The sequence below is a fragment of the Diceros bicornis genome, chromosome 37, assembly GCF_020826845.1.
Source record: "Diceros bicornis minor isolate mBicDic1 chromosome 37, mDicBic1.mat.cur, whole genome shotgun sequence".
In the NCBI taxonomy this organism is placed as follows: Eukaryota; Metazoa; Chordata; class Mammalia; order Perissodactyla; family Rhinocerotidae; genus Diceros; species Diceros bicornis.
This window is the reverse complement of record NC_080776.1, coordinates 21,801,084-21,814,390: the sequence shown is the minus strand read 5'-3', so window position 1 is coordinate 21,814,390 and position 13,307 is coordinate 21,801,084. Positions and strand designations below refer to the sequence as shown.

Below are 13,307 nucleotides of genomic sequence, written 5' to 3'. Positions count from 1 at the left end.
CAATACAGTGAAGTGGAAAAAGGATGTTAGAAAACACTAGATATTTTGGTATAGCTGCAATATTTTATAAGTATATGCATTTGCCAAAATAGTAACTGTGGTTATTTCCAGAGACCGTGATTCCTGGAGATTTCCATTTTCTTGTGTGTTTATGTATGCACCTCTATGTTTTTCAAATTTTCTGTCAAAACCATGCATAACTTTTGTAATTGGAACACGTAGTTTAACAACAATAAACACAACAGCAATGAAGAGAAGAACACCTAAGACATATAATTTATATAAATTTATTAATATGTTTTTAGTTGTGGGAAATATCAGAGAAAATATACCTGCCAGACACTATATTTTGAGTTTTTATCAAGTTCAGACCCCTTTGGCACAAGCAATGATTATCTTCTCAAACCCACTACCCATCAATTTTATACATCATTCTTTTCCCCCAAAGTCAGAAAATCATACACTATTCTCAAAGGAGTCTATGTCACTCATTTATTTCAAGTACAAGGAACTATGCCCTAAAGGAATAAATGCTTCCTTCTTTAAATAGACCAAGTGACATCTGTGAAGCATGAGCATAAATCAGGACCTGCCATTATTGGTGAAGGAATTAATCACAACAGTCTATGGAAGCCAGATGATGATGTTAGAAATGTCATCCAAGGTTGGGGAAGCCGTGGGACAACCTCTGAAACCTGGGCTCCCAAACAGGCCGCATTTGAGTAAGAAAAGTAATGCAGGATGAAAGAGAGACCTGTCCAACCCTCTTGGCAAGTCATTTGATAGATGTCAAGTGAGTCCAAGTTAAAGATATTGGAAGGAGCAGAAAACATTCAAATATCTCTAGCAATTAGACAAACAATTAGATTGTTTTTATTTTTAAAAACACTCGGGGCTGTTTAACTTATAGCTCAGTATTTCTTGAATAAGCATAACATGAATTTCATACTGACTCCATTTGCAAGTTTGGGTCACCTCATTTCCCACCCACTTCTCAGTGTGTCTTGGATTTCTGAGATTTCTCAGCTTGCCCCTTTTTCCCGAAGCACTTCCGGTAGCCGAAGACACAAGATTTATAGGTGATGAAGGCAACTCCCAGCACGACGGCCAGGAGGAAGCCAATCACGTCCAAAGAGTGGTACTGGTACCACGTGAGGTCATGGGCCGCAGGGCGCAGGTGCGGGGCCCCTTTGTGCCTCATCACGAACTCCACCCAGAACACTGCCAGGTCCAGCGGCTCCACGGGGCGGTCCTTGTGAATGCTGGAGAGGCGCATGATGTTTTCTTTATAGCTAAACACACAGAGAGTTATGTGACTGCCTGGAACACCAACAGAAGTGAACCATCCTCCCTCTGTTTGCTTCTGGTTAGGAGCTACCAAATTTTCCCAGCTTGGTAGAAAAAGAAACGTATTTCTATTCTAGTCAGAAAAGAAAACGCACACAAACACACACACTAAATGTTCTTTATCTATCAAAAAAAAATAAAATCGGAAGCCAAAATTATAATTTTAAATTATTTGAAATTTGCTTCCTACTTTCTTCTTTTCTTTTTAGTGATATTTTTGTAGGAAATTAGATTATACTTTCTTTATAATGAGATGAAGAAATAAATGAAAAGGTCATGTCAGAAATTATGAACGGTTTTCCATGTGAAGTTGTAAACAATCACATCTAGTCAAGTAAAAGCCATTTTTAAGTGCCATCTCCAAGATGGTGGCACACTTTCAATTCAATTATTGAAACATCAAACCATCCAAGTGCTAAATTTAGCATAAGGCTGTGTCTATGCAGCCTATTAAACAAAATGCATTTGTTTATTTTGGACAGCTGAATCAGAATCTGAAAGCTGAATCCTTAAACATGTCTGCCATTTTATTTGGATACATTATTGTAATGTAATATTAATATTTGGCCATAAATCCTGCTAAACACCTTCCTTTTATATATATCTTCTCTTAAGCAAGATAGATTTTCTGGAGACTTTCATTCATTCATCCAATACCTATAGAGCACCTGTTATGGCCTGGTTGCATAATCTGATGTTCGAAATTTTTCCATTTCTCTTTATTTTATGTAGGTGCAGTCCCAGCTTAGAGTGTTGGGAACATGGAGATTCACGATCAGATAGAGATGGCTCAAAAATGAATAGATGAACTTAGTTAACAACTTAAGCTGATCAATTAGTGTTTTTAAAAAATAATAATGTACTAGAGAACTTCTACCAAGTCATTTTTAGGTTACAAGCAGTTGTCTGTACTACGGAACAAAAGATCAAAATTATAGTACTAATGTGAACCTCAAGAATGAGTTTCGTGAGCACATGGAGAGAAGTTGAGTTTTAATTGTGTTGATGTGTGAGCAGCACAGCCTGACACTGACAAGCTGGGCTGCCAGCAGAGGCCAATGGAAAGCAGAGTGAGAACCACACCAACTGCTCTGGGCAGGCTGTTACCCAACACTCTGGGCACTTTACCCTGGGGTTATGTGGACTTTTCTTTTTGATCCATGGCACCGCACACATATGAGCCCCATCATTTTGCCCCCATCTTCCTTTGTCCAGGCTTGATGTATCCCCCTGTGTAGTGTCTCCTCTCATCTGAACACACTCGAGTTTTTTCACATCTGTCCTCCTGACTGGGGTCTCTTTTAAAATGAACTAACTACAGGTGAAGGCTCCTGACACTCTCACAGACACACACACATGCACACGCACTCATATGCATGCACAAGCACACACATGCTCATGCACGCACACACACATTATCAATTGTTGGATGAAGTCCACCCCTGGCCATCACTTCTCCCCGTAAGGTTTTGATCAGCCTATTTCTAGTGAGCTTGACAGCAAGACAATAAATCTTATGCAGAGATCATTTAATCTGATGGCTTTTGCCTTTTGAACCATTTTCAGAGCCACATTTGAACAAACCTGTCTTTGATTTTATTATAAGCCTTTGTCTGTGATGTCACATGACCCCCTCATTTATAAATCCCCATGGACAAAATTTCTCACAAGTTTCAGTGCTGGGAAAAGCTTTACCTCTAAGCACCTGGTTTGTTTATATCTTATGGACATTCTGCTTCTTGTAATGGAATATTTCTGTCTTGGCAGGAACTTATAGATCAAACGTCTATTATGGTGACATTTTTTAATAAATTGAAATTTTAAATCTATCAGGGGAAATAATATTTAAAATCATTTCTATGATAAATTCTATAGGTATTAAAGTATCCTTTTATAAGATGAATAATAACCCCCAAATCAACTTCCTTCTAAATTAGATTTTTATGTATTTATTTTCACATTTGAATATTTATTGTGACTGCGATGGCCAAAATACATGTAGTATTCCTCTGTACCTTCTCTCTTACCGTTTGTCATTGATGACAGCTTTTAGGGCATTTGCTAAATCGTCAGAAGTCATTTCCAGGACGTTCAAGGACACTCCAGCTCCCCTGGTCTCCATGCGCTTTGCATTGTCCATCTGATCACCAAACAAGGGCATCATCACCATTGGAACGCCGTTGCATATTCCTTCATATATACCATGGGAGCCAGAATGTGTAATAAAGGCACGAGTCTTCGGGTGACCTGAGAAGCAAGAAAGGAGGGAGGCCTTCGGTTAAGTCATTGGGTTTCACAATCTGACACTGTCTAAGTTCTGAAAGCTCTCTAAGGACTCAGTGCTATCCACATGTGGCCCTTGTAGAATTTTGCAGAAGAAAATGTGGGTTGAGATGCCCCACTGGGTAAAAAGTAATGTGGGATACGTTGCCCATAATATTTTCCAGCTAAACAATCCTTTAGAACAGCCATGCCTAAGCCACTTTCTTAATTTAACCTCAGTTTGACCCACACATCAAATCCTCCCCACGTACCAAGCAGATCATTTTGGGGCAGCCACTTGACAAGGATTGTATTCTTCGAAAGATTTGGTGGTGGAGTTCCCGTGTACCGCCACAGGACCTTGCAGAGACAAAAATAAAGTTTAAAGAACAGAATATGATTTAAAAACAAAACATCTGCTATAGTAGCTAGAAAGTGGAGTCCTCTGAATGAACCTAACAGGGATGGAAGGATGTAGTGAGTAAGAAGGCTTCTGGGGACTGGTAACATTCTGTGAATTTGTGAAAACTCCTCAAGCTGTACATTTATGATTTTTGCACTTTTCTGCACTTCAAGGGAAAGTTTATTTAATAAAATGAGTGGACCTATAACTACAAAAGCAGATATATAAGAAATAAATCCAGTTGTCCTAACCAACAGCTTTTTGGAGAAATATTCCTACTTAATATGAAGAAACACTATCCTGTTTATTTTATTTCATTTTATTTTTTTTGCTGAGGAAGAGTGGCCCTAAGCTAACATCTGTGCCCATCTTCCTCTATTTTTTATATGTAGGACGCCTGCCACTGCATGGCTTGATAAGCAGTGCATAGGTCTGCGCCCAGGATCCGAACCTGTGAACCCCAGGCTGCCAAAGTGGAGCACACGAACTTAACCACTACACCACTGGGCCAGCCCCTGTTTATTTTATTTTTAATTCTCCGTAATACACTTTTGAGTCTCTTAGAGAAAATGAGACCTCAGAGTGAAGTGGACCATGGTTTAACAGAGCAGCGGGAGTGAAATTGAAAAAAAAAAAAAAGATTGAATTTGCATTAATTGGATTTGCATTAATAATTGGCAAGTAGCAGGGAAAAACCAAGTCTAAAGTCCAACTAATGGAATTTAGATATTGGAAGTCTGAGGTTAGACTCGTGTGACGATAGATATAAAGGAATTGTATAAAATCTTCTTACTGTCTGAGGTATTCTGCCTAAAGCATCAGCAATTTCCATTGCTTTCTTCTCCGGAATCTCTGAGACCATGGAGCCCAAAGAGAAAACCACAATTCCATGTTCTCCAGAAGCATTGATATAGGCTTCAAATTCCTAGGACCAGAAGAAAAATTTCCAGTTAATTTTTTTTCTCATATTCTTTGGTGACTGCATACATTAAGCTATGAATCAGATATCTTTCTCTTAATAGTGTGATTAAAGGGGTGTGTGTGTGTGTGTGTGTGTGTGTGTGTGTGTGTGTATGTATGACAGAGACACAAAGTATTAGTATGTGTTGCAGCATTTCTCTCTCCCTTCCTTCCTTCCAAAGGAGGAAAGCTTCTTGCTTACAGAGTTCTCTCTTGGGTTCTTCTTGGAGATGCAGAATCCAAGTTAGGTTCTAATTTTCCCAAAGAAAAGCAGAGATAAGACCAGATCCACTTCCCCAGGGCTGCCGGCAGCTGGGAAGGTCTTGGGAGAAATCTGGTTTTTGGAAAGGTGGTTGAAGGAGAGAGCAGGAGGCAATGAGGAAAGAGGGAGGAAAAGTGAACAAGCATCATGGAATGAGGAGAGAGCCTTTTAGCAAATGCTGTGAAAGGCAAAATTGGGGGAGAGGAAAGCTGTCCAAAGAGGATTTCAGAAAGCTTTCTATGGACTCTCAAACCCTTGCACTGCCCCTTTAAGAAAATCTACAGTCAAGATCTGTATTACTTTTCAAGGCTTCTGGAATATTCTTTTTATGTTGAAAGAATGCCTAGAGTCAAAGCACAAAGCTACAGAGAGTGCTAAGGATTAGGCTCACAATTAAGGAAAAACCTCAAATACCAAAGACCACCTTTAACAACTCTTGCTTCCCTGTGGCCTCTAGCAGTCTTCCATACGGCAGCCAATACATGTGGATGATTCAAGATCATACTCATGTCACTCGGCGCTGAAATTTAACCAGTCAACCTTGCATTTTTTCACCTTTCTTGGAGGAGAGCTTTCTATAGAGTGTAAGTCAACTTTGCTGCTTTAGCAAGAAGAATATACAGAAATATATTTGACTCTTTCTTTGCTGGTTCCATAATGTACTCTAAACAGCAAAATATTCCTCACTAGGGATGAAAGATACAAAACAGGAGACAGAAACCCTTGCCAAGTGTGCACTAGTGATCTGAGTCCCTTCCATGGAGTTCAGAGCAGATCAAGGGCATGTGAGTAAAACCTGACTCCCAAAGCTGCTGTGGGAAGGATAAACAGGCACTGAGTCTCGACCCATCCAGCATACAACCCTCATGGAGTGCTCTTGTCCTGTTCCAGAAGCTGATTCCTTCTAGCAATATGTCCATCACTGTCAACGAAGGAAGACTGCAGCTGTCAGGCTGTTTCAGGAGGCCTCTAACAAAGATCGCCTGAGGGCATTACGGCCTTGGTTGTTCAAGGACAAAGCTCAAGATGAGGCAATAGGACTTGCTTCCGAAGAAACTTCTGGGCCAGATGACTCAAGGAATAAGGAATGAAGAACCGAGAGGAGACTGCATGACAAGCCCTCTACAGATGACACCCGCTTGGTTCCCTGCTGCCTGCAAGACAAATCATTAGAAAACTGGGGGACTGAATTGATTCAAAGTCCTCCCTATTGCCAATGGCATCTTGTTGGCATTGTCATCTTTTTTATCAATAAGTAATGTTTTTTAATTGAGTGAGTTTGCTATATTTGAACTGTAAACACAGTAGTCTTCTAGTTAATAATGAATGTCACAACAACTAGAAAAAAGCAATCTGTGGTCTCCTTGGATGAGGCAAGAGGATGGGATTTTAGAAATTGTGTGTACAGAGGTGAGAAACCAGTGATAGCAGGGGTCCCAACTAGTAAGTAAGATTACAGATTATGACCTATCAAAGGCCCATCCCTAAAGTAACAAGGAATAGACTGTAGAGATGGATGCCAAACAAAAGCTCTGAAAGGATGGACCAAAAAGATAATTCAGTCAGAAGAACAGCAGCATTAGCTACACTGTTGAAACAGGGGAACAGGGGAACCTGGAATTAAGAGTAGGGGTGTGTCCCCAGGAAGAGAGTAAGGCAGCCCCTAGATTGAACCCTTGGCAATAATCTTAGCTCAGCGTGATCGGTCCCCAACCTTCAAAGCCATCTCCAGAGTGCTCCGGTCTGCAGGAAACATACACTTGCACGCCCACACAGTGGTAACTCCACTTAGATGAAACAGAGTTAAGCATAAGTATGGCAATTTTCCCCCAACTATAGGTTATTAATGATCTAATTAACGCCCTGAGGGTCTCCCAAATGGTTTTATATGTTTCCAAAGAATGTCAAGGGCATTAATGAGATTGTGTGATGTGGCAGGGTTTGCCCAAAACTGAGGGGTTTCCTGGGACATGGGAGTTTCAGTGTTAAAACCTGAACAGTCCTGGACAAACCAGGACATTGGTCACCCTAGAAGAGAGATGTAGGAGACCTCTGACAGTGCTCAGCACACACGATTTTAAGAGACGTCTGCCAAGCTTGATTCTGAGCGTGACCGGCAAAGCCAGAATACTGACCAGCCCACTGTCTAGTCTGCCCCCACCAGTCCCAGGCCCTCTTCAAGGCCTCTGGCTCTAGCAGCCGTGTCTCGGTCTTTTCCATTGGGCTCATCTGAAAGGCCAGGGAGGCCAGCATCATCCTCCCCATCATCACACTGCATTTTTGGTTTGTGGCAAGAATATCCTGAGGATAGTTTTTCCGAAGTCCTTCCTCCCTAGGATCTGCACCACATCCCTCTTTCCTGGGGAGGGAGATCTCATCTCCAAGTGTTCTTTAAATTCTTTCTCCTGAGCGAAGGGACATGGCTTACCTTAATTTCCTAGGGCCTTCACTCCTTCATGAAACCTGGTCTTGCATTTAACCTGGTCTAGAAAGTGCTGAGTCTAACTTCCCCTCCTCGCACACCCTCCCACACCCACTCAGCAACCAGCAGTGTATGATTAACACAAAATGGAACCCACAGGTCCATAAACACCCAACATTAAATAACAGCACTTGGCTAAAGTTTAAATAGCACAAAAGTTCATCAAGAGATTACAGCAGGGCAAACTTCAGAGATTGTGTTATCATGGCCAATGCCCAGCTCTGGGCCAGCTCTTACGGGATCCATAACAATGAGGTCCACCCCCTACTTGGCAAAACATGCCATAAACCTTGCCCTTCACAGACTCTGGAATGGCCAAAGAGTGAAGCAACGTGTTAACTGCAAATAACCCTTGGTCCCCCACCTCTTACCCCTTGCAAAAAAAATGAGACCCCCTCTGAAGTGAAAGAACTTGCCTGCTCTGATGAGGCCTTTAATATAGGAGTTAAGTTCTGCTGAGAGTTTAGTATTTTTAGTTCCATGCTCCTATTAGATTGTCTCTTCCCAAATGTCTTTTGTTTCTCAAGAAACCTTAGTAAGCACTTAGACAGCATGTTGGAAATATGTCACCTCATACGCATTCAGAGCCACCTGCAAACACTGCAAGCTTCCTCGTCCCCAGTCTTTCTTCTCGTCATCATCTTCAGATCTCTGTTCTCACTGATCTTCTGTTTGGCTATTTTCTTCAGACCCAACATGTACATATGGATATCATCTCTGAATCTCTACATGTCCACAAAGACCTCTCACCCCGAGAGGGGACTGACATCTTGAAATTCTTAAGTTTCATTCCTTTGTTCTCAATGATGTTCTACATCATTTTTTTGTCTTGCAGGCATCCCAAAGATATGTCCAACACCAGGCTGTGCCTTCTCTATGGACTCTCTTTATCGAATAAAGATTCTATCTTTATTCTTGAAGTCCAGGACTTTTATCAAAAGCATTGGGAATAGGACGATCTCCACCAAAGGAATGGAAGTGCACAGTAGCATTTTTTAATTAACAAAGGGAAAAAAAGAAACTAAATAGCAATTTGACACACTAGCAAAACTCAAGAAGAAGGAAGATGACAAAGCAAAATAAAAATAAAATAAATTAGAAGAGTTATAATCAAATCAATCAATTGTTAAATTAAGTGCAAACAGGTAAAATTCACCTATTAAAGGAATCTACCTGACCAAGGTAAACATATCAGCTTCGTGTTGTTTAAAGAGAAAGAAGGAGAAAGCTTGAAGACAAAGGAGTAGTAAGGAGGTACTAGCACAATGGAAACAAAAATAACGCAGGAATGTGATATTAATATCAAAAAGTAGAATTTCAAATTAAATAGGACAAAGAATGTTACTGTCAGGAACGATTTACAAAGACATTCTCACACCTAAGCTTGTTTGTACCAAACGAGGCAGCAACCAACACGTAGTCAATACAACTCACCACTTATACAAATTTACAGGGAAAAAATATGATATTAATAAATGATATCAAAAAATATGCTATCCAGAAAGGTAGTTGATAAAGTTCTGCACCCTCTCCCATTAAACATCTTAAAGTAAAGAAGAAAACAATTTAAATAAATATACTATTTGTCAAAAGACAAGGGCAAACATAATGCAAAATGATAATTAATTTCCATTACAATCAGGAGCAAGACAAGGCTTCTTGCTATGACCAAAATTATTCAACTGTTTTTAGAGATTCTACTGAATTCAATAAGACCGATACTTGGCATGGAATTTCGAACAGAAGAAATCAAATTTCCTTTTTTGGCAAATGACTGCATGCTAGTGTTTTAAAAAATGTTGAAAATCAATATTTTGGTGAGATGGCTGAATATCAAGCAGATAACCAGCTAGAGACAGAAATGGAAAAAATATCACATTCACAGTAGTGACCCTCCCAAAAATGTGTAAAACAAGAAAAGATGAATAAGAAAGGAATAGAACAAACAGGAAGAAAACAACAAAATATTTGATGTTTGTTAAGGTAAACTTTGAAATAACAAGAACACCAAAAAACCCTGGAATACAAATAGGGAACTGGATTAGATGGCTAACAAACAACTTGTGGCACATAAACGCCAGGAAATATTATGTAGCAGCTAAAAAACAGATATAATACTCAGAACTGGAGCAATATCCATGACATATTGATAAATGAGCAATGGAGATATATTATCACTTTATAAAGCATGCAACAAAAAGTTCTATACATGTACATATGTTTATACATAATTGTAGGAGTATAAAAAGCTGTTGGAGATTACTACATAACAGTGACTAGTCCTCAGTTCATACCCTCTTCTCTTTCATTCATTCATTTAACAGATAATTGATGAGTGCCAATTATATGCCTTAGACGCTGATATTTATGGGATACCAATCACGTGCAGACCCACTGCCAGGTGCTAAGGATGCAGTGCCCTGCAGAAGTGGTCCCTGCCCCTGCATATACGTAGGAGACACTCAACAAACAATCATCTAAAGGAAATAATCACCGTATTTGATGTGCTGTGAAGGAAATAGCACAGGATGCTCTCTTAGAGAGAAGGACTTCCTGTGGAAGTGACTTTGAAGCTGACCTGAAAACTGAGAAGACAGCTGCTACCTCACAAATTCAGGGAACAGCATCCCAGAAAGAGGGAACAGCAAGTTCAAGGGTCCTGAACTGGGAAAGACTTTGGAATGTCCCAGGAATAAAGAGAAGGCCATGTCACTGGGAATGTCCATGTAGATTCATAGACAAGCCCTTCCACTTATAACAGAATTTCCATTATGTATGTAGGTCTTCAAAGTTTTAAATTGCAAAGTGAATGTGAAACACAATTGTTTTTTCTTGGATCCCTCACAATGATGCCAAAAATATTTCTCTTTAATGTCTCTCTAGCTTGGACATGCTGACTAGCTTTCTCTCCTTTGATCTGAGATGTGCCCATTGGTTTGGTAATATTTCATCTCTTTCTTTTCCTCTTTCTGAAAGAGAATCATTAATTGTTTTCTCTACCTTTAGGGTTTCTCATTTTGCTTTCAGAAAATCAACAACACCTCCTTCTTTCTTAACCAGACCGCCCCATCAAACACATACTTGTCCAACAGGTCAGGGGTATCAGAATCTTGTTGCTGAGAGACCTGTGAGGGGTCATCAGATCTCTCTCCATGTTGTAAGGGAAGAATCAGAGCCCCCACAGAGGGGAGCCTGTCATGTGGCAGTGGGTGGAGGCATCAACCCGGCACCAAAGTTTCTCCTTGCCATGACAATTACATGATCATTTAAAATATGAGTCACACTAGAGGCACATTGGAAGTAAGACTCAATGCTCTCTGAAGGTAACGACAGTCTCTTAGTAGGAGCCAGACTCAGCATCTGGAAAGTAACTTGGCTACCAGCAGATCCTCAACCAACGCTTGAAGAATAAATTAGTGAATGCCCACTGAAATGTCACCTTCTCAGAGAATCCTCTCGCTCCTCTTCTAAAGGAGCCTGTCCTGCTATTCTCTATCAGCTCCATTGAGATTTGGAAGAGGATGTGAATGCTACCTTTTTGCATACCTCAAATTCCGTAGGGGAAAAAATTAACAGATGAGCATTGCCAAGAACAAGACTCAGGGCCTTTTTGCCCAATGTCAGAACCTGGCTGTCTGGTTGTTTACTTATTAAAAGAGAAGGTACTGCAGGAGCCAGCTTCCTGTCAGAATATCTAGAAAGTGGAACTTTAACCAGGAACATAAAGGCAACTTTCTCTGCCAGAATCTATAAGTCAAAGAATTATTTCAGCAATCTTGAATCTCGCGTGCCCGGCCCAATCCAGGGCGAGGTGCATGCTGCACCCAGCTTTCTGTCCTTATGCCATTTAACCTTTCACATCTAATTGATTACTAGCCCCTGGAACACACAGAATAAACTGTCCAAAGTGTACTTTCCTCAAGCGTCAGCTACAAAGAAATAACCCAGAAGATAATATCAAAGACAGATATAAATTACAACTCAGACCTAGGAGACTTGTGAGATAGAAATTAACAAAGAGGGCATTTGAAGCTATCTCAGCGTGCTCATTCAGCATATATCTTGGCAAGCTTATCTATCCGAAGTATTTGCAAAATAGGCATGCAAAGTTCCCACCCAAATACACACCTGGGATAGTGGTTTTTTGTTCAGGCAGTTGATCCCACCAATAAAAACCATATTGGGCATGATGGGCCTGGGGTAATCCTTCACAAAGTCACCTCTGAGAAGCCAGACAGACGCAGAGCTCAGAAGGTCCTGGAGAGTCACGTCTTTCTGAAGGATTTCCGAGGCAAGTGGCACAAACGGGGAATAAACCACATTGCACAGAGAGATCTCTATCAAAGCAATGAGCATGTTCTTCACCCGCTGCAGGAAGGTCATGTGATCTGAGTTAGAGGACAGAGATCTGGGCACATAGGATGGTGGGTTGGGGCACTGGGTAGCATGAAAGTGCAGACTGCATGGTAGCGCACTCAAGAAGAACACAACAGGCAGAGCCAGGTATTGGGCCACGATGGCGCCGCAAGGAAGGAATGGGTCTGTCAGCACAGCGTCGAAGCTGCTTTCCACCAGGGTGCTCATCACCTCCTTGTTGTGCAGTAAATGGGAGCAGGAAGACAAAAGCAGAGCTGAAGTCTCTTTGACTTTCTTGTAGGTTTTGACTACACGCTGCAGGAAAGGTTTGTTCTCAAAAACCCTAAACCCAAGACTGGCAAAAGTCTCTTCCAAATCCTCCTTTCGGAATGGCACGGGGTACTTCTTCAAGGTGTAAGATGCTCCTTCCTTAATGTATATGGACGCTTCAGGCGCTAGGACCACTATGTCATGTCCCCTCTGCTGCAGCTGCTGGAGGACCCCCACCAAGCTCAGCCAGTGGCTGCCGTCCACTGGGACCAACAACAGTTTTCCGCCCTGGGACACAGAGGGACCGAGCGCACACAGCAGCAGACCCAGGACAAGCTGACGTGGACCCTGGGAGCCCACTGCCATGGTGTCCCTGACTTTGCTACTAAGACTTTGACTTGCCAGAAGTTTACTCTCTCCCACTTACATGTTATAAGAACCAATCCATACACCAAGTTAATGTTTGATTGTGTCATATGACTACAGCTGTCAGTCAGCTAAAGGTAACAGGAAGTTTACTTATAGAGATAAAGAGGGCAGACCTTTACTAGGTTTCTTAATAGACAACCACAGTTTAACTGGCTGGAATTCCTTATCAACCACTCACATCACATTCTTGATTAAATACAGAAGGCAAAGCATCTCCAGTACCTTTGAATTCATCAAATTACTATTTCCATGGACCAAAAGAGCATTATTGAATAGGAAAAAAGGCTATGTGGTGACAAATTAGACTTCCTTTTCACAAATGAAGTAGAAAGCTGAATATGCCTTTTAGAAAGAAAAGAACATGACATTGCAAGCCCACCTTTGGCCCGTGGAAACTTCTTAGAATGTCCTTCTCCGCAGAAGAATCCCTTCTCAGGGATCTGCTCTTGCTGCATCGTTTTTTGTTTCATTCGTCCAACAAATATGTATTGAGTCCGGCACAGTGCTGGGCCTGGAGGCTCCAGCAGAGATCACCA

General features: G+C 41.1%; 1 protein-coding gene across 1 annotated transcript; it reads right to left on the bottom strand.

Moving 5' to 3' along the window:
• Nucleotides 1-280: 280 nt before the first annotated feature.
• Nucleotides 281-12,708, bottom strand: UGT1A1 (UDP glucuronosyltransferase family 1 member A1). Its single transcript, XM_058533254.1, has 5 exons — nt 11,845-12,708; nt 4,806-4,937; nt 3,882-3,969; nt 3,375-3,594; nt 281-1,292 (listed from the first exon to the last, which is right to left on the bottom strand). Exons 1-5 carry the CDS (start codon nt 12,706-12,708, stop codon nt 995-997), a joined length of 1,602 nt encoding a protein of 533 aa, XP_058389237.1. The 3' UTR covers nt 281-994.
• Nucleotides 12,709-13,307: the final 599 nt, after the last annotated feature.